At 41.9% G+C, this 26,637-nt stretch overlaps 1 protein-coding gene across 1 annotated transcript; it reads left to right on the forward strand.

The window, feature by feature from the left end:
* Nucleotides 1-24,356: 24,356 nt before the first annotated feature.
* Nucleotides 24,357-26,033, forward strand: LOC122040277. The gene is made up of 2 exons (XM_042599605.1): nucleotides 24,357-25,368; nucleotides 25,506-26,033. The coding sequence occupies exons 1-2, from the start codon at nucleotides 24,466-24,468 to the stop codon at nucleotides 25,956-25,958; spliced, it is 1,356 nt and encodes a 451-aa protein (XP_042455539.1). The 5' UTR covers nucleotides 24,357-24,465; the 3' UTR covers nucleotides 25,959-26,033.
* The last annotated feature ends 604 nt before the right edge of the window (nucleotides 26,034-26,637 follow it).

Below are 26,637 nucleotides of genomic sequence, written 5' to 3' on the forward strand. Positions count from 1 at the left end.
GATATGTCAGAAAAGCACGTCTGACGACATGCCGCAACTGTCCGAGCATATCTCTGACATGACAGTGAAAACTTCCACCGTACAATTTTCTGTCTGGTCTGGCCACCGACCATGCTGTCTGTCGGCGGCACATATCTCGAGAAGGATATCCCTGGTCGTCCCCTTTATACTCTTCTACACCTTCTGTCGTTTATCGGGCCGAGCGGGAGAGACACTCAGCCATACTGGTCGGGCCGAGTGGGACCTCGCCTCGGCCATACTGGTCATCTGGGGGGACGCAGGCGGGGTCGAGCGAGTGTGCCGCTCGGTCATATGCTCGGGTGAATAACGCCTACGTTGGCTTACGACCCAGCTGAGCGGTCGGCCGCTAGGCCCAATTAGCCGTCATATGTGGATTCTTGAGCATCGGAAACTGGACCCTCAGCCGAGTTGTCTCCTTGTCGACCTGGCCTTCTGTCGCGGTCGATCGGCAAGTTGGCCTCCCGCTCGGCTCACCTTTTACGTCGATCGTCTCAACCTTGACCTCCACATGTCATCAACCTCTGTCCGTACGGGACCCCTCCTTTGTTACCGGATCAGTCAGTCTAGTGAAAATAGACACATAGACCATGTCCAGATCTAAGTGGGTATAAGACGAGTGAAAGGAACAAGACACGACTCACTGTAGTTGTTGAAGGGTTTAGAATTAGTTCTAAGATTAACTATAATTTTCTAGCTAATTGGGGATCATGATGTACTACTAGGTGTCACTCATGATTGTTCTATAATTAAATAGCTAATTAAGCACGGTCAAGATAAATCGGGAATCTATTAGGTCACACACACTATCGAGTCTCTAAAAGACGTAAAATAAGTTAAAGAATAGGATTCTTAGATCAAGAGATAAATGTTTGACTGGACCATACAAGACAAATTTGAAAATATTTATCATGATGAAAGTACGGATGGAGCTACATCTATTATGGTAGAGTTGAACCATATTTAGTTTAACCATGAATTAGTCATGAACTAACTTTGTTTAGTTGTGAACCAAACCAATAGGTTAATGAGCTAATTTTTGTTAAGAAATAATGGGTTAGATTTGGGTTTCTAATCCAACTCATTAAAGAGGATTATATATAGATGTAATTAAGAGAAAATTAGATAAAAAAAATTTATTATTTGGTTGATTGGCTTTTGGAAACCCAATCCTCCTCTCCCTCTCCTCTCTCTCTTGCCGCCAACAAGAGGTCTCTCCCTCTTGTTGCCATGACTACCACAAGGGAGAAAAACTCTCCCTTGTGTGTTTCTCTTCTTCTTCCTCTTAATCCATCTTCTTCGCTCGTGTCTAGTAACTTCTGAAGGAGAGAATTGTACTCAAGGAGTTGTCTTGAGGAGTTCAGCGTGGATACGAACAGAGGCGAGGTTCAACAACATCGCTACGATTGATGCCCTTCTCATTACAGGTCACCCGTAAGGTATACCTAGCGCAAATTTACTTCCCATAAAATTTTAAATGTGTGATCATATTTGACATGTTGTATTCTTGTATGTGTGTGGTGTGTGTGATGTAATAATTAGGAATTATTATTATTTTATTTTTTGCTGGGCATATTTACAAAACACGTTCTGGCACACATTCGCATCAGGCATATTCCAACAGATTCAACACCTCAAGTCGAAATGAGAGGCTCTTCAAACCACCATTCAACGGTGGAAGAAGAAAGGAGCCAAGGCCACCAAGAGACAATAGGAAGAGCTAGAGAAGTCCCAAGCTCATGTAACAACTCTTTAAAAGGTGTTAGAAGCCAAACAACAAACTCTAGGCTTGTTGAAGGTGGAATTGGAGGCAACCCGGGAGACCACAGATTTTTCCCAAATTCTGGCAGAGACTCGCCTGCAAGAGTTGGAATCCCTCCGCTCTGAAATGGAGACGGGGAAGGCCGAAGCAGAGAGCAAGTTGCGATAGTGGAGGTTGGCACACGGGATATGGATTTTACTCGCTCTTTAACGGATACTCGCCTAAGGGAGGCTGAGGATGCCCGAACCACCGTAACCGTCGCTCAAGATGCAATACAGGACTCTAAGGCGTCTCGGGTCTAGCTACAACTAGCCAGTCAGTAAGGAAACAACTGAAGGGACAAGTTTTTGAGTTGCATGACTATCAAGCAAGGGAGGAGGCAAGATGGGTTGCTAAGAAGAAATAATTCCTTCGCTTGGAGGAGTTTATGATATGATCGCTTCCCGTCTGGACTACATGATGAGACACAGAGCTACCAATACTCTTTTGTAGCTACAAGAAGATGACTATTTGCCAGCAGATCAAGCTCCTCTATCCATTGATCATGATAGGCTTATGGACAACCTACCTGAGGAAGATTTAGTTGACTTTTCCAAGTCTCTTAAAAAACTTTTTATGTAAAAAACTTTTGGCAGTAATATATCTTACCTACCTTGTTCTAAAAATGTAATGACTTTTCAAGGTTCCCCATTTCATGCCTTTTGGAAGAAGTGGGTCCTTCCCAAAAAGAATCTCAATCTCGATTATGCCTGAGTCGGGAGAGTTTGAGCCCTAAAAAAGATATGGGTGATACGGCATATGCTCGACCCATGAAAAGGAGTGAGGTTGCTACCGTATCCGAAAGAAATCTCAACCTTAATTATGTCCGAGTTAGGAAAATTTGGGCCCTGAAAAAGACACGCACTACAAGAAAAACTCTCATAGACATCGGTGGAACAACAACGGTTTTAAGCAAAAATCGATGTCTTTGAGTATTTTACACCGGTTTTTCCAAAAACCGATGTCTATGAGCGCAGATTTTCGCTCATAAACATCGATTTTTTTAGCCAATGTCTATGAGCGCCTTTTTTCATTAATAGACATCGATTTTAACCGCGGTTTTTAAAACCCGGTGTCTATGAACCACAATTCTGGCGGACTTTCTTAGCGCGCTTTCTTTTGGGCTTCTCCTCGGCCACCATAAATCGAAACCCTAATCCTCCGCATCCTCCTTTTAGGGGTGCACTCTAGGGGCTTTTGGGGCTCCATGTCGTCGCGGATCGGGCTGACGCGAGGCTAGAGCTTCCTCAACCGATCCCCCTTCCCCGTGGCCTTCCTCCTCGGCTCTATAACCGCATCTGGGCTCGTCGCCGTCGTCTTCTACTGGTTCGTCGTCTTTGCATCTCGACGCACCCCCGATCCGACCCTCGTCAGGTGTCGTTCGGACAGCGAGGGCTCCTGGTCCATCGGGGTCTTCTACGGAAAGAGCCCCTTCTCACTTTCCCCCATCGAATTGGTACGTAAGGAAGCTCGTCTATGTCTAGAAGCCGGTGTCTTGTTCGAGCTTGTGGTTATGATGGCTTTTCTTTCCTACAGCATGGGAGCAGCATGGGTCGACTCCTCCCATGGGGTATGTTCTCAGTTCTCATCTTCCTCCCCAATTTTTAATCAAAAGCCAAAAAAAACAACTTAACCATGGAGGAGTGTTTCATTTTTTGCCTTTCGGCCTGGATTCATACTGTTCTATACATTCTTCTTGTTCAGTTGGAATAGTTCGAATCACTTCTCTTGCCAAATCAATGAGACACTAATCAAAGAAACAGGTAGATGGACGGATGTTGACCCTTTATTTACTACTTTATATTCTCCTTCAATCTTTTCTATAATTATGCAACAGCCGATTCAATGGTGTCAACTGGACTCGCGAAGCTTGGATATCAATACGTCAACATCGGTTAGTCTCTCACCAGTTGTTTAACTTCCTTTTGATTGTTTGTAATTTCTAATCCATGGATGATTTGCAGATGATTGCTGGGATGAGCACAACCGCGACTCCCAGGTTCATTATACTGATGTCTTTCTTTAGTTTTTGTCTACAGAAACCACAATAAGCATGAACTGGATCTGTAATGTGTTCAGGGATACCTAGTGGCCAACGGAAGAACATTTCCATCAGGAATCAAAACTCTTGCAGATTATGTGCACAGCAAGGGGCTTAAGCTTGGCATTTACTCAGATGCAGGGTGAGTGTGATGGAGTATTATTCGTTTCTGTAAAAAGCCAACACATTTACTCAGCTTTGTGGTTTCTACAGATACCGAACGTGTAGCTCAGAGATGCCTGGTTCACTTGGGTATGAGAAGAAAAATGCTGAAACTTTTGCTGCATGGGTAAGCTGTTTTGGCAATATGTGTATCTTGGACTTGATATTTATTTTATATATATATATATATAATATTGCATAATGGAAAAGCAATTTTCACTAAATAATATCTTTCGGGTCAGGGAATAGATTACCTCAAGTATGACAATGCAACAATGGAGATTTGAAACCCATTTAGAGGTAGATTTGTATAAATTACCTATCAGAAAAACTTTTTCTATTATGATGTTACTTATAAGCAATTCATGTTTACAAAGATTTCATGATGAAGATTACTTAAATGATTATTTGTATTATATGGAGTACTGGATAAACTTGAATTGGTTTGGACCTTTTGATGTGATTAACAATTCAATTTAATTATTGTTCCTATTTTCCTGTGTTTGTAAGAATTCCATTGTAATGCTTATTCCTATTTTTCTGCATTTGGATCCTCTATATGAGTATGTTTTCCTTCGTAAATCAGTAGTCTTAACTCTTATCAGTTCACTTCTATTAATCTCTTGTTAATTCTTTGGTACTCTTTCATATTATCCCATTTTCTAAGAAGACAATAACAGTTTTGTTTTGTAGAAGAATAGGACACATTGCACATTGCTGGCAGATTGTTCTAATACAAGTTGCATAACACCTAGTTTTCTGTAAGTCTTATGCATGTCTCGTCTCAACCTCTTTGATAACAAGAAATTACTAATAGAATTTTTGTAAGTTTTAGATAGATTGTAGAGAGAACTTGAAATACTATACTTGATTACCTTACAAATTTCACTGATATTTTCTCTATATTTTGGTCATTCTCTCAGTATTCCTAATCTAAATCAGGTTGTATTTATACACTTTGCTATTACACTTTACTATCTGTATCAGGATCTTGGTCAATTATCTCATTAATTTAATGGTTATTAATATTGAGGTAAAGTGTGGTAAAAGATTCTACTTGGGTGAGGAATTGACATGTATTATCTGTATAAACGGTGGTTTTCTTTTTCAATTTTATTTGTGCAATTATGTGACATTTGTTTTTATTTGGCAATTTGTCATAGTATTTGTTCTTAAGTATGTGAAGATTAAATGTTATTTGTTACTTCTTCCATTGATATTCTGATTTTCTTTTGATGCCTTGGAGTTGGATAAATATTATTCCTTTTGCTTTGATTCTATTTAATTTTTACCAAGATTGTAGTTATATCTAAGAGGTCAAGGAATATGCAGGCCAAGGTTCTAGGTGCTCTCTAGCTCACAAGTTAACTAAAAACAACTATTAAAAACGGTTCACAAGTTAACTAAAAACAACTATTTTAAGTGAACTTCTTTCTTAAAATGCAGAGCTTGGTTTCCTTGGAAATCATGTTCCTTCTTGAACCATATTCAATTTGGCATGAGTCCTTATTTGATTAGTTGTGAACTATGAATTTGTGTGCTTTGTAGAATGCAATGTGAGATATGTTAATGTCGTAGACAACATTCCATAGTTGTCTACTTATATTTCATTCTAACAACTCAAAAAAAACCTTTTAACAGATTCTGTTGATTCAATTGTTCATGTTCCTTGAACAATGCTTAACGTATATTTATTTATCAAGTGATGAAGAAGCTTATGACTAGTCTGTTTCACATATTTTTTTTGTTTCCCAAGCAAAAGGTATGTTATTATTATTATTAAAGTCATAAATCGTGTTCTTTCTATCTGTTGTTCTTCATCAAGCAGGATGGACTGCAAGCATATTTATAAGAAGGAACCAGTAATCCACTACATAAGCACAAAGAAACCACATCCTCGATGCCCAGTTGCAGGTAAGTGTCCTATTTATTGCAGTTGAACTTTCGTTGTTGATCTTTTTGCTCATTACAGCTACATCCTATCAGGTTGCCCAAAAATTCTCCAAGTTGGACGGGTTGTATGCGACGCCTTGCTTACAATAGAAATTGATGAAATGCATTTGGCATCAGCTACAAACATAAATTCAACAATGGTAGAAGATTTTACAGAAGTTGACTGAAAATGGCAACACTGCTCCCTGCAACTGTAAGCTTGATATAATTTTTCAAGGTGATTTAGCCCCTGTCGGTGATTTGTCATCAGCCAATGCGATTTAGGCATCATAGTTAATTATCTTTTGATGCTGTAAGAGGAATATTTGTGTAATTTGTGGATACGGACTTGATGTGTACAATATCTATTATCTTTTTATATTGTAAGAATAATATTATGTATTGGTAACATCGATATTTACTTGGTATGTTTAGATACACCGATATATAATAATATTAACTAAATTTTGTACTATTAAAATGTTGTATAATATCGATTTTTCACTATTTCAGAAATCGAATCGGCGTCGTTAAATAATATTGATATTACATCGGTTTTCCACCGTTGCTAAAACTGGTGTTATTAACATATAATATTACATCGGTTTTGTCGTTAAGTGATACTACACCGGTTAATAACCGATTTGAACACCGGTGTTGTTAAGTGATACTATACCGGTTTTAACCCGATGTCTAAAATGACAGACCTTTTACATCGCCTTCATAGACATCGGTCGAAAATGTAATAGACGCCGGTGGAAAACTGATGTCTATGAGGGTTTTTGTTGTAGTGACGGGAGATACAACATATGCTCGACTCCTAAAAAGGAGTGAGGTTGCTATCGTAGCCAAAAGATATTTCGACCCCGACTATATCAAAATCGGGAGAGTTTTGGACCTTGAAAAGGACGCGGGAAAGTCGAGGGAAGCTAAGGAACCAATTTGGTCAACAAAAGCTTTTCATTCACGTAAATTAAAAGAAGTGAGTACATGTTCTTAACAAAAAAAAATAACAACATAACAACTAAAAATCATAAGACTTGGAAAAGACGAGATAAGGAGCTATCCTTAGAACAAATACGACTTTAGATGGTTAGCATTCCATGGTCGATCAAGCTTCTTACCATCGGAATCCATTAGATAATATGCTTATGTCCCGTCACCCAAAATGGTTCTTCCTTATGGTTCCAGCTTACCCACATCTCTTACTGGTTTATCTTCTTCCACACTAGGTCCCCAACCTAGAACAAACAGGGTATTACCCATTTGTTGTAGTCAAGACGCATCCTCTGGTGATATGTCATGAGCTGAGTAGTGGTCTTCGCTCTAGTTTTTGAAATCAAATCTAAGTCGATGAGGCATAGTTCATCATTATCCAACCCATATGTCATTCTCTGATGGATTCACTACCAACTTATATGGGAACAACTGCCTCACCCCTATAGACCAGATAAAATGGGGTCATTCCTATGCTTCCTCAGGGAGTTGTCTGATAGGCCCACAAAACACTTGACAACTCCTCTACCCAACTTCCGTGAACATAATCCAACTTGGTTTTTAAAGCTTTGATTATTTCTTGATTCACTATCTCCACCTGTATGTTGCTCTATGAGTAAGCCACAAAAGTAAAAGCTTGTTGAATGTCAAAACCTTCACACCATTCTTTCAAACGTTGACTCTAGAATTGTCTCTCATTATCAAAAACTATTTGGTAAGGTATACTGAATCGATAGACTATGATTTGTCATAAGAACTTTATGACGTCTTGCTTAGTTATACGAGCCAAAGGTACCATACATTTGGAAAAAAAAATAGTCTACGGCTACCAGTAAGAACTTCTTCTATTGTCTGCTGATGGGAACAGACTCCACAATGTCCATCTCCCATTAATCAAATGGGCAAGCCATTGTAACAGTCTTTAAGCAATTAGTGGGGCGATGAGACAAGTTTTGGTGTTTTTGATAAGGGGAATAGGCAACAACAAACCGTGTCATGTCTGCAAGTAAGATCGGCCAAAAATATCCGTCCAACAATACCTTTCGAGCTAATGTCCTCCCTACACGGCAAATGCATTCATGGATTTCTCGCATTACGTAATCAACATTCTCTTGACCCAAGCACTTGAGAAGGGGTTGAGGCGTTGAGCAAAAGACCTCTAATATAAAGCATCTTCAATCAAAGTGAATCGAGACACTTTTCTTTTGAGTGCCTGAGCCTGCTCTTGGTTGGCCAAAAGAATTCCTTGTTGCAAAGAAGTCATAATCAGTGTCCTCCAGTCGACCACCGCCTCTGGGTCAAGATCTAGTCAACTTGAGAAAATAATAATACTTGTGATATGCAGACTTCTGTTCTCTAATTTGATAATATACTGGTAAACTTAGCTAGTTCGTCTACCTTTTGATTTTCCTCTTGGGATATTTTCTGAAAGTGAATTTCTTGAAAATGCACTTAGAAATTTTCAAAGGCCCTAATGTTGTAACTTCTTATTTTTTTTATCTCAAAATCCCTTGCTATCTGTTGAGCTGCTAGTTTAGAATTTGAATAATTATGACTTGAGAAGCTCCTACCTGCCTCGTGGCCTAGAGTGTTGATAACAAAGCTTTGTCTCAACTTCGTTATTATAGGCTTGGAAATCTAACCGAATAGAAAGAGTGAGCACGTCTTCTTATGGAGATACTAATAAAATGTCCACCCCGCTACCTTCACGGTTGGCGGAGCTGTCTACATAAATCTTCCAAGTATCTTCTGTGAGTACCCTAAGTTAATTTTGATATGGTCAACCAAGTCAAGTTAGATTTTGCGTTATTTGGTACCTTATATCTAAGTGTGCAAGCACTTAGGAATATAATAAGTCGAGCAAAAAATATAGCAGACGAGAAAGATGGTATAGGAAGTGAGTCAACGAGCTCGGTGCATCTAAGGGGACGAGAAGCTGTGGAAGAGAGCAGATGAGAATGATGAGCGTGACACTTCTGAAGGACGAAAAGTTGGGGAGGAAATCTGCTTGAGGAGAAGGTCGAAGTTAAGTTTGGATGAATTCAACTCTGGATGACCGAAGAATCACTCAAGTGACCAAAACAGCTAAATAAGTCAACACTATCTTGACCTGTCCAGGCGCTCGGACTCTAGGTGTTCGGACCACCTTGGGCTAGCACAGGCGCCCTGTTGAGATGTTGCTGCAAGGATGATGTTTGGAGTCCACGTCAGCACCAATCCAACTGCCCGAACTAGTCTAGGCACCCGAATCGTTCTAGGCGCTCGGGCAAGGATAAAATATTATCATCAAGCTGTTGAAGAGTCATTGCAAAGTAAATAAGGTGCACCGCTGGGATCCCCAGACCTGCTCTAGGCGCTCGAAGCTGTCATGTCAACCAACAGACAAATTTGACAAGTAGGCTATAAATAGAACTCTAATCCTAAGAGTTTAACACAACACTTGTACTTTATTTTCGTAATCGTGTTTTTAGTTGTTTGTGCTTTCAATGCTTGTAAGAGGGTTCTCTGCTTATATCGAAGGATAATCTTAGTGAGCTTTCACTACCTTGGATTAGCAACCTCCCTAGTTGCAAACTAAGTAAATTCCTTATGTCTCTTACTTTCTTTTTATGCTTTTATTTCTAATCAATTAACGTGTGTTCATTGCTAAGTTAGAAGCAATAGAAGTTTTTATTTTAATTGCAGGGTTATTCATCTCCCCTCTAGCTGGCTTCAATGGGACTAACAATTGATATCAAAGCACAACCGTCTCAGAAGGACTAACAACCAACTGAAGTAGTGAGGAAATGGCTGAATCTAGCATTCACCTGCCAAAGTTTGAGGGGGAGTTCATGATATGGAAATGTTTGATGGAAGTATTTTTTTAAAACAAACATTGATATTTTATTAATAATCAAATATGATTTTGTAGTACCCATAGATCAATAAGGAGAAGAAAAATAAGAATATCTTTGGACCAAGAAGGAGCAAAAGGACTTTGTAGCCAAGGGCAAAGCGAAATTTTACCTACTAAGTGTGCTACTGTCTCAAGAAATCAACAAAATCGGCACATACGAATCCTCCAAAGAACTCTGGGAGAAGTTCTTGGAGTTACATGAAGGGACCTCAAAGGCCAAACTCGCAAAACGGGACTTGCTCCGAAACCAACTCAACAACCTCCAAATGGAAAAGAAAGAATTGGTAGCTCATGTACATGCAAGAATCAAGTAGCTTATCACCAGGCTCACAAATCACGGAGAAGTTGTAACAAATTGAGAGTCACTAAGGTATGCATTAAATACTTTTTCGAGAACTCCCGAATGGACATCAACAATGGACTCATTCTATATCTCTAAGGATCTAGAGGTATGTACTTTAAATAATTTATTTTCTACTTTTGAATTACATAAATCAAGATGTGCATATCTCAGAAAAGAAAAAGAGTCAAGTCTAAACCTAGCAGTGAAAGTTAATGAGAAAGATGAAACAAATTCGGATACATCACTCAATGAAGGCGAAACAACTTTCATGGTAAGAAAATTTTTAAAGTTTTTTAATTCTAATAACTTTGGTAAGAAACATGCAATGAAGCTAATCTGAAACAAAAGGAAGGTTCAATACTACAACAGCCAAGAAGAAGGACACATAACAGACAACTGTCCGAAGTTGAAGAAAAGGGAGAAAGAAAAAGATAAAGGGCCAAGATGAATAAAGCACAAAAATCTAAAGGTCATGTCACGCCCCCAGAAGAGTCCCTGTCCGAGAAAATTTCGGCAGCATCTCCCCTGTACGGCGGACAATCAAAAATTTTCTACAAGCACTAAATACTCAGCCACAGGCGGCTGGAATCATAACAATAATAAAAATCAATCACCACGCAGTTTATATATATATTCAGCCTCTGGCTGACACAACCACGCAGTAATAATACTCTGACTCAAAAACCACCCTACTCAACTACACTCGTAAAGCTCAAAACTGACGAACTCACCTCTTCTGTCATCCACGCAGGCATGTAGTAGAATAAAAACCAAATCCAAATCCATCGATATAATAAAATCTATATCATGTCCATAAGCAAATAAATCCAGAACATAACGAGTTCAAACAGTCTAGAACAGAAAGAAACCAAAGAAAACCAAACATATCCTGGAGGTCTGCAGGACCAGCACTACGTGCAGTGAGGACTAGCGACTGGAACTCCCTCCTGACAGCATCAACCTGAAAATATCAACAATGGAGGCGGGGTGAGTCCAACACTCAGCAGGTACAGTTGATATGCAAAGTAAAGAAACAACACCTAGCACTAATCATGCGTACAGTCTCCTGATAAGAAAGATAAGAATGCATCTGAAATAAACAGGAGAATACTGTACTAACCAGGTCCTGAGTATAAGGTCAAACAGTTCGAGGGATAAGGAAATCCTGTATGCATGTCAAACATAGGTATCCAAACAATATGCAGCATATAAATGCAGCAAACACAAACACAAGCAATAAATGCATCATGCATATGATGCCAATGATGCGTCCTGGTCACCCCTGACGCCAGTCGATCATCTCATACAAAAGTGAGGCCGAGTGGGTAGGGCTGTGACAACCGTGCACTCTGTCGTCACTACTCCTGATGAGTGACCGAGTGGACGGGATGCTGTCGGAGTACACCTATCCTCCTACCCCAAATCATAAATGGGGGAGCGCAATGCTCTCAACTCCCGGTACTCAAAGACGGGGAGGAATCCCTGCCGGATAACACGTTGTGTCACACTACCCATGAGCGGACCAACGGTGCCTAACAGAGTCCCTGCTGCAACACACTCAGCCTGAATCGACCACTAACCCATGAGTGGTGGTGTGTGCAGATCCATGTAACTAGCGATGTGCTCAACAATAATGGAGCGGACTATCGCACAGCATGCAATCATGCAAATGATGCATGACAATAACCATATAAACATCCTGACCTAATCCATATATATAGAAAAATGCATCATAGGTCAACGAATCCAAAACAATCCAAAGGTATACAGAAGGTATAAAACCTAGGTCCTGAACATGGTCAAGCATGGCATATCACTACCCCTATAAGCATGTATAAATAGGTAAAATATACCTGAGACGCAAAACCAATCAATCAATCAAGCATGTAAGATTTGGGTAGTGATTAACCGAAACAGATAAGAAACACAATTAATGCAACATGTTAATTTAATTACTAAGCATATCAAATGACATAAGTCAAAAGTACCCGCCTCCGATAAAATGGTCCAAATCCTGACTCCGAGATACTCGTCTCGCGTCAAAGTCCTGAAATACCGATATACAGATATTTTATTTAGCTAAAATTCAAATGAATTGCTAAATAAAATTCTCAACACAATCTAGGGCAAAACCCTGAGTCATAATCATCAACCTACATAATTTAACACATATAATTTAGTTACTCAACATATATTAAATAACTAAATCAAACTACTCACTCAATTAGGAAAAACCCTAATTATTGATCAACCTTAACTGATAATCAATTAACTTATCCACATCAAGACCTAAATCCACAACGTTAAACCCAAAAACCTTACCTTTCACTGAGATCTAGGTTAACAACTATTGCTAATACAGTTTAAAAATCAAATTACCAAATATATCAACACCTACACCTCACCTTATGCAGTAGTTAACTTAACACAAACCTTACCCAAATTTTCCGATGCCTCAACACTGCTCAAATCCTGGAGAACTAAATGCCAAGATCCGAAGAATCTGCTGTGAGAAATCAGGGACAAATACCACTGTTATCAGCCAACAATCCAACATAAGATCCCAAATCAACAATCATACATATTACCTCTTCCCTCCTACTGCCTGTGATGACCTAGGATCCGTCAAAGTTGCTGCTAGCACTTGACGGCTGGCCGACCGATGCTAGGGCACAAGGACAGTGGCGAAAGGGCACTGCTGTGCTGATTTCGTGTGAGAGGAAGACTCGACTGTTCCAGGAGATGTCGGACGCTAGGGCACAGGGCTAAGGTAGAAGCAAGAGACCTGCTCTGCTCGGCGATCGGAGATAGGGCTCGGCCAGTGGCACCGTAGGTGGTGACGCCGTCGGGTGGGTGTCGCGGCTGAGGCTAGAGCCCGGTGGACCTGGTGGCCGGCGCTCGAAGAAAAGGAGAAGGAAAGGCCGGCTGCCGGTGCTAGGCTGAGGAGGAGCGGCGTCGGCGGGGCACTAGGGCAGAAAAAGAGAAGAGAAGGGATTTGCCACAAACCTTATGCCACAACTGAGGAGAGGGAAGAAACCTTCTCTTGGTCCCGGCCTTGTGCACGAGAGAAGAAAGGGGAACCGTCGGGGCCGACGGTTGTTGCTCCGGCGGTTAGGGCTCGGAGGCGTCGGGCGCAAGGGGGAGATGGTCGCGCGGGAGAGAAAGGGAACAGTGAAGAATTCGGCGAAAACAAAATAAAAAGAAAAAGAAAAGAATATAAATAAATTCAATTTTTCCTCGTTAAAACGGGGTAACCTAAACAGGCTTTTCCGGAACCTCGTTTTATCCCCGAAAACTCGTCCATACAAGCTCCGAAAAATTCCAAAAAAATTACCAAAAATTCTGGAAAAAAATCCCTTATTAATATTTGCCTATTTCCCGGTATTTTACATTCTCCCCCACTAATAAAAATTTGGTCCCCCAAATTTCGTTATCTACCATCAGCAAGTACTACGACAGATATAGAAAGTATAAAATGTTGAACGGTATAATAAATCACATACCTCAAGTGAAAAGATGAGGATATCGAGCTTGGATCGTATCCTCAAGCTCCCAAGTAGCCTCCTCGTCCGAATGATGCTGCCATCCGACTTTAACCAGCCGGATAGTCTTGTTCCGCAACTGACGCTCCTTCCGGTCGAGAATCCGTACCGGAACCTCCTCATAAGTAATGTCAGGCTGAACTGGAACTGGAATATCTGCCAGCACATGCATCGGGTCGGGTACATATCTCCTCAGCATGGATACATGAAATACATCGTGCACGCCTGACAGGGACGGTGGTAGTGCCAGTCAGTAAGCTACTGCTCCGATCCTCTCCAAGATCTCGAAAGGACCAATGTACCGCGGAGCTAGCTTACCTCTGAGGCCAAATCTCTTCACCCCTTTCGTGGATGAAACTCGCAGAAATACATGGTCGCCCACAGAGAACTCTAGTGGTCTACGTCTCAGATCATCGTAACTCTTCTGGAGGTCCTGCGCCTCTGACATCCTCCGTCTGATAGTACGGACCAACTCTGCATCCTGCTGAACTCTATGAGGTCCCAACAGTTGGGCCTCTCCAACCTCATCCCAGAGGACGGGTGTCCGACAAGGTCTACCGTACAACGCCTCAAACGGTGCTATCTGGATAGCCGAATGAAAGCTATTGTTGTAGGCAAACTCTACCAACGGCAGATGGTCCTCCCAGCTGCCTTCGAAATCCATAACACATGATCTCAGCAGGTCTTCTAACGTCTGAATGGTCCGCTCTGACTGTCCATCTGTCTGTGGATGGAAAGCTGTACTGAAACGGAGCTGTGTACCCAAGGCCTGCTGCAGACTCTGCCATAACCGAGACGTAAACCGTGGATCTCTATCTGAAATGATACTCAATGGAACACCATGTAGTCTGATGATCTCCCGACAATACAGATCTGCCAATCGATCCAGGGGATCAGTCCTCCGAATCGCTAAGAAATGCGCAGATTTGGTTAATCGATCAACAATTACCCAAATTGCGTCATGGCCTCGTCGTGTCCTCGGTAACCCTACCACAAAGTCCATGGTAATGTGATCCCACTTCCACTCAGGAATAGGAATCCGCTGAAGTAATCCTGCAGGTCTCTGGTGTTCAGCCTTCACCTGCTGACAGACAAGACATCTAGCTACGAAATCCGTGATGTCTTTCTTCATGCCGTTCCACCAGTAGGAACGCCTCAAGTCTCGATACATACGGGTCCCGCCTGGATGGATCACAAATCGAGAACGGTGTGCCTCCTGAAGTAGCTCCTGTAAGACCGGATGAGACTGAGGTACGCATAATCTGCCTCGGAAGAATATAATACCCTCCTCGTCTCGTGTAAACTCGGTCTGCTGCCCGGAAGCTATCTGACTGCTAATAAACTGCAAATGCTGATCACTGGCCTGTGCCTCTCGGATCCTCGTCCTGATCGACGACTGAGCAACCATGGTAACCAGAATACCCTGCTCTGTCGGTCCCTGCTCCTCAAGATCTAACTCCGAGAAACTCTGAATCAAGTCCGTGACTGAAGCCCGGTGGCAAGCCAAAGTCCCTCTGGACTTCCTGCTGAGTGCATCTGCAACCACATTAGCTTTTCCCGGGTGGTAGCTAATGGTACAATCGTAGTCCTTCAGGAACTCCATCCATCTCCTCTGTCGGAGATTAAGCTCCTTCTGAGTGAAAATGTATTTGAGACTCTTATGATCAGTGAGAATCTCAAATGTGATACCATATAAATGATGACGCCAAAGCTTCAGAGCAAAGATGATGGCAGCTAACTCCAAGTCATGAACTGGGTAGTTCCTCTCATGCTCCTTCAGCTGTCGAGAAGCATAAGAGACTACTCTGCCGTGCTGCATCAGAACAGCGCTCAAACCCTGTAGAGACGCGTTGGTGTAAAGTACAAATCCATCCTCTCCAGAAGGTAAAACCAAAACTGGAGCCGACACTAATCTCCGCTTCAGCTCCTGGAAGCTGATCTCGCAATCCTCAGACCATATGAACTTCACGCCTTTCCGGGTAAGACGTGTCAGCGGCATAGCAATACGCGAGAATCCCTCGACAAAACGTCGGTAATATCCGGCCAATCCCAGAAAACTGCGGATCTCCTGAACTGACTTCGGCTGCTCCCAACCGGTGACAGCCTCGATCTTCTGAGGATCAACTGAAATACCTCTGCTAGAAACCACGTGTCCCAGAAAACTGACTGAGGATAGACAGAACGCACACTTGCTGAACTTCGCGTACAGCTGATGTCGTCGAAGAATCTCCAAGACTATGCGAAGATGCTGTGCAGGCTCCTCCTCTGAACGAGAGTAGACCAATATGTCATCAATGAAAACGATAACAAACTGATCCAGATACTCCAGAAAGATGCGGTTCATCAAATCCATAAACACCGCTGGAGCATTGGTAAGTCCAAATGGCATTACCAAAAACTCATAATGACCGTATCTGGTACGGAAAGCCGTCTTCTGGATATCAGAATCTCTGACTCTCAACTGATGATATCCGGATCGCAGATCAATCTTAGAATACACTGAAGTACCTCTGAGCTGATCAAACAAATCCTCAATCCGTGGTAATGGATATTTATTTCTGACGGTCACTGAATTCAGCTGCCTGTAGTCAATACATAACCTCATGGTGCTGTCTTTCTTCTTGACAAATAGAACTGGAGAACCCCATGGTGAAACACTAGGGCGAATGAATCCCCTGTCTAAAAGCTCCTGGAGTTGAACCTTCAGCTCGTTCAACTCTTTTGGTGCCATACGATACAGAGCTTTCGATGTTGGAGCGGTCCCCGGAATCAGCTCAATAGCGAACTCCATTGGCCTTCTGGGAGGCAAACCTGGCAGCTCCTCTGGAAATACATCTGGGTACTCCCGGACAACAGGAACGTCGGAGAGCTGCGAACTACTACTGTCCTCAGTACTGATCAACGACAACAGAAAACCATGACAGCTCCTGAATCGCCGAAATAATCGAGATGCCGTCGTCTCTGATGCCAGTGAAACTCCACGAGGGTTGGTTCGGAGGCCGAAAGGTGACCACCCTCGTCTGGAAATCAATGGTAGCATGATATACTGATAGCCAATCCATACCAAGAATGATATCAAACTCGACCATCTCCAATACTAGAAGATCTACCGTAAGTATCATGTTGCCAAAGTCTAACGGGAAACCTCTGATCTCCTGGGTGACGTCTAAAGTATCACCGGACGGTAGGGAGACAGTCAATCGCCGCAACCTAACAGTAGGTAATCTACCAATCTCCTGCATAAAGGTACGGGATATAAAAGAGTGCGAACTACCAGTATCAATCAAAATATCAGCAGTAAATGCATAAATGGAAATCGTACCGCGGAAAACGGATCCGTCGGCCCGCTGAGCATCCTCTCTGGTAATAGCATGAACACGACCAGTCTCTGGCGGAGGAGGAGGTGGTAATGCTGCCAGCAGGGACTATGTGCCGGATAAGACTGAGAGGATGGTGACTGATACTGTGCAGCTGGCTGGAACTGAGTCTGATACTGCCCCTGAGTCGGATAATAAGGTCCTGGAGCAAAACTCTGGGGTGCTACAGAAGCACTGGAGTACTCCTGTCCAAGCATGCCAAATGCTGCTGCGGAGGGAGCTGCTCCCTGCTGACGCTGTGAAGATTGGGCTTTCTGCCCTCCTCGATATGCCCCTGACTGACTAGACTGTCCCCTCTGACCTGACCCTCCGGAAGCCGTGTGCTGAGCCTTCAGCTGACAATCTCGGCTCTGGTGCCCCGGCAGTTTGCAATAAAAGCAAACTGACTGTCCCAGAGAGCAAGCTGGGGTGAGGTGATCTCTGGATCCACATCTGAAACAATGAGTATCACCGGAAGGTGGTTGCCGGTTCTGCTGAGAAAACCGGGAACGTCCTGAAGAAGACCGCCCTGATTTCTGAGGCCTACGAGACGCCCCAGAAGAACTCTGACCTGACTGTCTGCGACTACTCTGAGGCTGTCCTGTCGCCTGAGTCTGCTGGACCTGCCCTGATGTCTGACCCGTATGCTTCCTTTTCCTGTCCGGATATGCTGTCTGCCGAGCTAACTCTATCATCAAAGCTCGATTCAATGCATCAGAGTAAGATGAAATCCCTAATCCGGCAAGCTGTACATGCAGATAACCATCCAATCCCTGTATAAACTGCATCATGCGAGTTCTGTCCTCCGCAACTAACTCTGGACAAAACTGAGCCAACCGGAGGAATTCAGTATTATACTCGGTCACTGAGCGATTATTCTGCCTCAGACTCATAAAATCCTGTCGGCGAGCCATCTGATAGGACAGTGGAAAGAAACGGCTCTCAAAAGCCTCTCTGAACCTGATCCATGTGACGTTGCGCTCACCAATAATAGAACGCTGAGTAACCCACCAGGCATTAGCTTCATCCCGTAAATGGTAAGCAGCCAGCTCTGCTTTCTCCCACTCGGAGCAAGCCATATAGAAGAAAGTCTGCTCCATAGTCTCTATCCATGACAGAGCCATACTCGGATCGAGATCTCCGCGGAAAAGAGTGAAACGAGTCTTCATCGACTCAGCCAGTGCTGGAATCCTAGCTCGTGCAGCGACAATATCAGTGAGCTGTGTCGGGACGGCTGCAGGAACTGGCGGAAACACTGGAGCTGATACTACAGGTGGTACCGCGGAATAAACCGGAGGAAGAACTCCCGGTGCTGCTGTATATACCGGAGCATAAGCCGTCGGTGGTACTGCCTGGGGAACAAAAGTGGTGGCAACTGGAGGTACGGTAGGAAAAGGTACCGGATGTGGAGCAGCTGCTGCTACTGTAGGCACTGGGGGTACAGGTGCCACTGGTATAGGATACACTGTAGATCCAAGTGGTGGTGGCACTGAATACGCCGTAGGCTGCGCTGGAGCAGATGTCGGGTACACCAATGGTACCCCTGATGGTACTGTAAACAGGGTAGGCGTGGATACCGTCGGTGTGGCCAAAGTAGGTATCTCTACAGGAGCTATCGGGATTTGAGAGCCCGATGCTCCCGCTGCATCCTGAGTCTGTCCCTGACTGACAGGCTCACTAACAGTGGGCATCTCTGGCATATCCAGAGATCCCGTGGTCCTCGCACGTGGTCGTCCAGCACCACGTCTCGCAGCAATACGAGTAGATCGTCTCATATCTGTTAAATTAAATTACAGATATCAATACCAATATAACCAACATAAAATAACAACATACCTATTTGCTGTCTGGAGATGTTCCGTCGCTGTCCAGTCCCCACCTCAAAATTCCGAACGTACATATCGCCGGAAATCCAAATAAATCCGAAACGGAAATCCGAAACATAACCATATCGAAAATCCGATAATGCCCAGTTTGACTCGCAAACCTGGCTAACCCAAATATCCAGAATACCAACAACAGGTATCCGATAAATCTCCAGAACACCAAAAGCAGGTATCATAACCCGCTCTGATACCAAATAAATTGGTATCAGATAAATCCCGAAAATCCATAATACAAAAATCCAACAAGTATCGCCAAACTTGGCGCTCTGATACCAAGTAAATAAATTGGTATCAGGTTATCCCAAACATCCAAAATACGAAAACAAAAGATCGTATAACTGTGCTCTGATACCACTAAATTGTCACGCCCCCAGAAGAGTCCCTGTCCGAGAAAATTTCGGCAGCATCTCCCCTGTACGGCGGACAATCAAAAATTTTCTACAAGCACTAAATACTCAGCCACGGGCGGCTGGAATCATAACAATAATAAAAAACCAATCACCACGCAGTTTATATATATATTCAGCTCTGACACAACCACGCAGTAATAATACTCTGACTCAAAAACCACCCTACTCAACTACACTCGTAAAGCTCAAAACCGACGAACTCACCTCTTCTGCCATCCAGGCAGGCATGTAGTAGAATAAAAACCAAATCCAAATTCACCGATATAATAAAATCTATATCATGTCCATAAGCAAATAAATCCAGAACATAACGAGTTCAAACAGTCTAGAACATAAAGAAACCAAAGAAAACCAAACATATCTTGGAGGTCTGCAGGACCAGTACTACGTGGAGTGAGGACTAGCGACTGGAACTCCCTCCTGACAGCATCAACCTGAAAATATCAACAATGGAGGCGGGGTGAGTCCAACACTCAGCAGGTACAGTTGATATGCAAAGTAAAGAAACAACACCTAGCACTAATCATGCGTACAGTCTCCTGATAAGAAAGATAAGAATGCATCTGAAATAAACAGGAGAATACTGTACTAACCAGGTCCTGAGTATAAGGTCAAACAGTCCGAGGGATAAGGAAATCCTGTATGCATGTCAAACATAGGTATCCAAACAATATGCAGCATATAAATGCAGCAAACACAAACACAAGCAATAAATGCATCATGCATATGATGCCAATGATGCGTCCTGGTCACCCCTGACGCCAGTCGATCATCTCATACAAAAGTGAGGCCGAGTGGGTAGAGCTGTGACAACCGTGCACTCTGTCGTCACTACTCCTGATGAGTGACCGAGTGGACGGGATGCTGTCGGAGTACACCTATCCTCCTACCCCAAATCATAAATGGGGGAGCGCAATGCTCTCAACTCCCGGTACTCAAAGACGGGGAGGAATCCCTGCCGGATAACACGTTGTGTCACACTACCCATGAGCGGACCAACGGTGCCTAACAGAGTCCCTGCTGCAACACACTCAGCCTGAATCGACCACTAACCCATGAGTGGTGGTGTGTGCAGATCCATGTAACTGGCGATGTGCTCAACAATAATGGAGCGGACTATCGCACAGCATGCAATCATGCAAATGATGCATGACAATAACCATATAAACATCCTGACCTAATCCATATATATAGAAAAATACATCATAGGTCAACGAATCCAAAACAATCCAAAGGTATACAGAAGGTATAAAACCTAGGTCCTGAACATGGTCAAGCATGACATATCACTACCCCTATAAGCATGTATAAACAGGTAAAATATACCTGAGACGCAAAACCAATCAATCAATCAAGCATGTAAGATTTGGGTAGTGATTAACCGAAACAGATAAGAAACACAATTAATGCAACATGTTAATTTAATTACTAAGCATATCAAATGACATAAGTCAAAAGTACCCGCCTCCGATAAAATGGTCCAAATCCTGACTCCGAGATACTCGTCTCGCGTCAAAGTCCTGAAATACCGATATACAGATATTTTATTTAGCTAAAATTCAAATGAATTGCTAAATAAAATTCTCAACACAATCTAGGGCAAAACCCTGAGTCATAATCATCAACCTACCTAATTTAACACATATAATTTAGTTACTCAACATATATTAAATAACTAAATCAAACTACTCACTCAATTAGGAAAAACTCTAATTATTGATCAACCTTAACTGATAATCAATTAACTTATCCACATCAAGACCTAAATCCACAACGTTAAACCCAAAAACCTTACCTTTCACTGAGATCTAGGTTAACAACTATTGCTAATACAGTTTAAAAATCAAATTACCAAATATATCAACACATACACCTCACCTTATGCAGTAGTTAACTTAACACAAACCTTACCCAAATTTTCCGATGCCTCAACACTGCTCAAATCCTGGAGAACTAAATGCCAAGATCCGAAGAATCTGCTGTGAGAAATCAAGGACAAATACCACTGTTATCAGCCAACAATCCAACATAAGATCCCAAATCAACAATCATACATATTACCTCTTCCCTCCTACTGCCTGTGATGACCTAGGATCCGTCAAAGTTGCTGCTAGCACTTGACGGCTGGCCGACCGATGCTAGGGCACAAGGACAGTGGCGAAAGGGCACTGCTGTGCTGATTTCGTGCGAGAGGAAAACTCGACTGTTCTAGGAGATGTCGGACGCTAGGGCACAGGGCTAAGGTAGAAGCAAGAGACCTGCTCTGCTCGGCGATCGGAGATAGGGCTCGGCCAGCGGCACCGCAGGTGGTGACGCCGTCGGGTGGGTGTCGCGGCTGAGGCTAGAGCCCGGTGGACCTGGTGGCCGGCGCTCGAAGAAAAGGAGAAGGAAAGGCCGGCTGCCGGTGCTAGGCTGAGGAGGAGCGGCGTCGGCGGGGCACTAGGGCAGAAAAAGAGAAGAGAAGGGATTTGCCACAAACCTTATGCCACTACTGAGGAGAGGGAAGAAATCTTCTCTTGGTCCCGGCCTTGTGCACGAGAGAAGAAAGGGGAACCGTCGGGGCCGGCGGTTGTTGCTCCGGCGGTTAGGGCTCGGAGGCGTCGGGCGCAAGGGGGGAGATGGTCGCGCGGGAGAGAAAGGGAACAGTGAAGAATTCGGCGAAAACAAAATAAAAAGAAAAAGAAAAGAATATAAATAAATTCAACTTTTCCTCGTTAAAACGGGTAACCTAAACAGGCTTTTCCGGAACCTCGTTTTATCTCCGAAAACTCGTCCATACAAGCTCCGAAAAATTCCAGAAAATTTACCAAAAATTCTGGAAAAAAATCTCTTATTAATATTTGCCTATTTCCCGGTATTTTACAGGTCACATGAGATAAATCATCATTAGAGTCCGAGATCAAGGCCTACGCCGGACTTGCACTTATGGCAAGTCATCAAGAAGCCAAAAACAAAGTAAGCTCGTTCGGAATGTGTATCGAAAGTATCGATAAAGGAGGAGCTACTTTAGAAGACTGTAGCAATGAAAGGGGAGAATTCACCTTTAGATTAGACATGATAAGTGAGATATGTCTTCTACCTTCTGATCAATTATGTTCAAATATTAAATTAACATCTAGATCTTTTTGTAAGTTAAGATCTAAATATGTTAAATTAAAAAAGGACAATATTTTCCAGGTAAAGCATGCCCATTAGAAGATTTTGATAGAGCCAAAAACAAAAATGTTAAATTAAAAGAACAAATATAATTCTTGAAAAATACTGCATGCTCAAATTCTATTACTCTAAATCAGGGATGGAGTCAGGAATTTCATATCGAGGGGGCGAAATGTATGTGTTTATATTGAGGGGAGGCGATCATGTTGTTGCCTCCTATTCGCCTTCCTTTCAACCCATATTCCTATATCTCACACTTCTTATACTTAAAAATTGAGGAGGGGCGGCCGCCGCCATCACCCCCCTTTTGGCTCTGTCCTTGCTCTAAATTTTAAAAATGTTAGAGGACTTAATTGGTATTTTTGATTTGACAAGGGTTAAATTAGAAAAGTGACATAAAAGTATATTTAAAAAATATCTTGTAGATTTTAGTAGGTAGGAATTTATTTTAATTTCCTAACTCATACTTAGTTTATATAAAATAATTTTTATGCCTGCTTTAGATTTAATTTGCTTTATTTTTTTATTGCTTACAAAATTAATTAGTTTGTATATGTTCTCGATTGAATTTTTTTTATACACAAATGGATTAACTATTAGTACAACAAATTTTAGAATTTTTTAACGATTATATAATATTTTATGAATTTTTAATAGAAATACTAAATTTTAAAATTTAAAATATTTCAGAGATTAATTTTGAAAATCCTTTTTTTTTTTGTATAATTATGTTATGTAGTGAATGAGTATAAAAATTAACTAAATTTTTAGAACTGGAAGATTATTTTTAAATATTTTATTTTCAAAAATAACTTTATTTGTTCAAAATATTTATTATGATTAAAATAAAAATATTTTGTATATGAAAATTTATATCAAACTTTATATAATTATGATGGTTATTGACAAAAAATTCTAGGATTTTTTGAAACCTTAAAATAATTTTTAAAAACTTCGGATTAATTGATTAAAAATTATTTCTTTTTGAATTTAATTTTTGTAAAAAGATCTATAACTGAAAATTCTGTCTTACATTTCTAGAAAAAAGTTTCAGTATTTTTCTATTTTTTTTCTTTTTTCATGTGATAAAAAGGAGAATTAGATATTAATTTTAATGGTGGTATTTACTTATTACAGTTGTCAATTTATTGTATTTAATTACGTAATTACTTATTTTATTATTTGTTTATCCTAATATAACTTAGATTGATGCATATTAAAAAGAAAAGATTGTAGGTACCTGAGTTAATTTTGATATGATCAACTAAGTCAAGTTAAATTCTACGTTATTTGATGTCGCTTGTGTCTAAGTATGTATAGATTTTTTAAAAAAAATCAATGCTTTCAATATATTAAGTTAAATTAACATTTGAGAGTATGTATATAATCAGGAGAGGTAGCTAAAGATATAGAAATTAGTTTCATAAAATGAATACATTATTTAGTAATTTTAAAACTACCCTATATAATTTGATAATTTCAAAAACTTACAAAGTACTAAAAAAAAAGACGAAGAATAAATAAAACGAGAATGAACTAAATGTAATAACAAAATCCTCTTTATTCTTAATTCCTATTTCTATAATATATTTGTTGGATTAGTTAACGAATTATATTAATTATCTGGTTGCTCGAATAAGATTATTATGGATAAAAAATTGGTAAATGATTTTTTACTATAATTTGTTAGTTAATTGACGTGGTAATAGATGTAATAAAATAAATAAATAAAACAATAAAATTTATTCCTTAATTTTTTTTGATAGGAGTAAAATAAGTCCATAAATAGATGCTAAACCCTAACGCATCCTGAACCCTGAACTGCGGCTGCGTTTATAAATATCGCGACCGCCTCAGGATAATTCCGGCTATAAAACAGAGAGGAGGCGGCAGAGACCGTCTGATCCCGACGCCTTTGCTCGCCTGATGATGGACCACTACAAGCGCCGGCGTGAACAGGAAGGCACTCTGGAGGACCGCCTCACTTCCCTCCACGACGACCTCCTCATCTCCATCCTCTCCTTCCTCTCCATCAAGCAGCGCGTCGCCCTCTCCGCCGTCTGCGCCCGCTTCCGCCTCCTCCTCCCCTCCGTCCCCCGACTCGACACCTTCCGCCTCGACGTCGGCCGCCGGAACCAAGAGCTCACCTTCCCCCGTGCCCTGGTTCGCCAATGCCGCATCGTCTTTCGGGACGTCGACGATTTTCCCAAACCCCTCGAGCAGCTGCTCGTCGACGACCTCGTCGAAGCGGGCGTGCAAGACCTCACCCTCGAAACCTCCGGCAAGGGATGGCTGTACGTCGGATGCAGGGAAAACAGCGGCTTCTTCAACATCAAGTCACTGAGGAGTCTCTTCTTGGACAGCATCCAGGTGTCGAAATACGCCGATCGCCGTCCCCTCTCGCCCTTGGGCTGCGCCTTCCTCACCTCCCTTAAAATGAAATTCAGCGTCATTAGCGATGATTTCCTGCGCAACCTCTTCGCCTCCTGCCCCTTCCTCGAGACTCTGCAACTCATCCGTTGCTATGCGCTCGAGCACGGCATGAACAAGCTAAGCTTCCACTCCTCCTCCATCAAGCACTTAATCATATTCGAGATCCAAACGCTTTCCTCCACCATCACAATCGATGTTTGCGCCCCGCAGCTCGAGTCGCTCATAGTCCCCGTCGTCGCCACGCTGCTCATAGAAGCCCCCAAGGTCCGGAATGCGTCGTTCCTTCTTTCCCTCGAGCCGCCGGCGGATCCTGCAGCTGCATTGATGAAGCTTTTCAGAGCTTCTTTTCGAAGGCGAGCCGCTTGGCTCTCGCTGAATTCTAGCAGAATCCCAAACGTGAGAAAAGATCATTAAGCTGGCCTTCTTAATTTTCATGTATACTCTCTTTGATTGATATATACGGTTTTGATCTGCTGCTCACTCTCACTCTGTTATATACATCTATACTTAACAAAATTTGCTTTAATTGACAGATATTAGCAGCAGGGGACGGGATCTATCAAGTTATTTCTCCGAAATACAGAGAGTACGCCATGATCTTCAAGCTCGACTTCAATTTCAAAGATCAGTCGTCGACCACGATATTGACTGAGCTGCTGAAGAAGTGCAATGAATGCAATACCGAGTTCGATATACATGTAGATCCTACGCGTATGCAGAGCAGCACTAAAACAGCAAAGGGCGACCAACACTTGCTCTATGGCTCGACAGGATTGGAGCTGATAAACTTACAAATGATGATGCCGAAGAGAAGATTCGAACGGTTTCTCTCAGATCAGAAGAAGATGAAGAAATTCAAGGATACCGGATTGGAAATGCTGAGAAGGCGCACCAGCAAAGAGCAATTCATGGATATATTAGCATCCCAGGATTCTCTGTTCAAAGTTTCTTCCAATATTGATAACTGTATTGAAATGAAAATTTAGTGTTTTTTTCTTAATTAATTTTTAAAAGAGTAAATTTAGTCTCTCCAGCAGAGTGCTATATTAGCATTCCAAGTATCTCCCAGAGTGGCACTAACTGCATTGAAATGATATTTTAGTGTTTCTTTTTCTTGTTAAATACAATACCATTGCTCAAGCTTTCATCATGGTGACTAATTGGATATTGCAGTGATCATCTCATCTCTTCCTATTTGTCCTCATCGACTAAGATCTTTGCTCCTGTTTGTGATGGCCATTGTCTTCCATCTGCAATAGTTTCTCCACATGCATGTCTTCCTATATATTTAGACCCATGAATAGCACCAGGCATTGTGCTCTTTTTCTTCTTCTTCTTCCTTTCTCTATTGCTGTCTGTTTAACATGCCTCCACTCTGAAAAGTATGTCTTCCACTTCCAGACTTGCTAAGGCTTTGTTCTAATGTCCAGACTTCACCCAATCAATCCAAAGGATAAATTTGAAATATAGCTTATTCTAACTTAGAAGTCGACCTTTAAGATATTTATCTCATTTGAAATTTTGAATGTTTTACACTGTGTCATACCCATGGGGGTTATCATGTGCTCATTTAACTTGGAGAGGTTGTGGTTCTTAAAAATATTGTTGGATCAACCTACCTTTGGAACACGCTTTTCATTTTGAGTTTCATGATGAAAATTTTAA

The sequence above is a fragment of the Zingiber officinale genome, chromosome 2A (assembly GCF_018446385.1).
Source record: "Zingiber officinale cultivar Zhangliang chromosome 2A, Zo_v1.1, whole genome shotgun sequence".
NCBI lineage: Eukaryota > Viridiplantae > Streptophyta > Magnoliopsida > Zingiberales > Zingiberaceae > Zingiber > Zingiber officinale.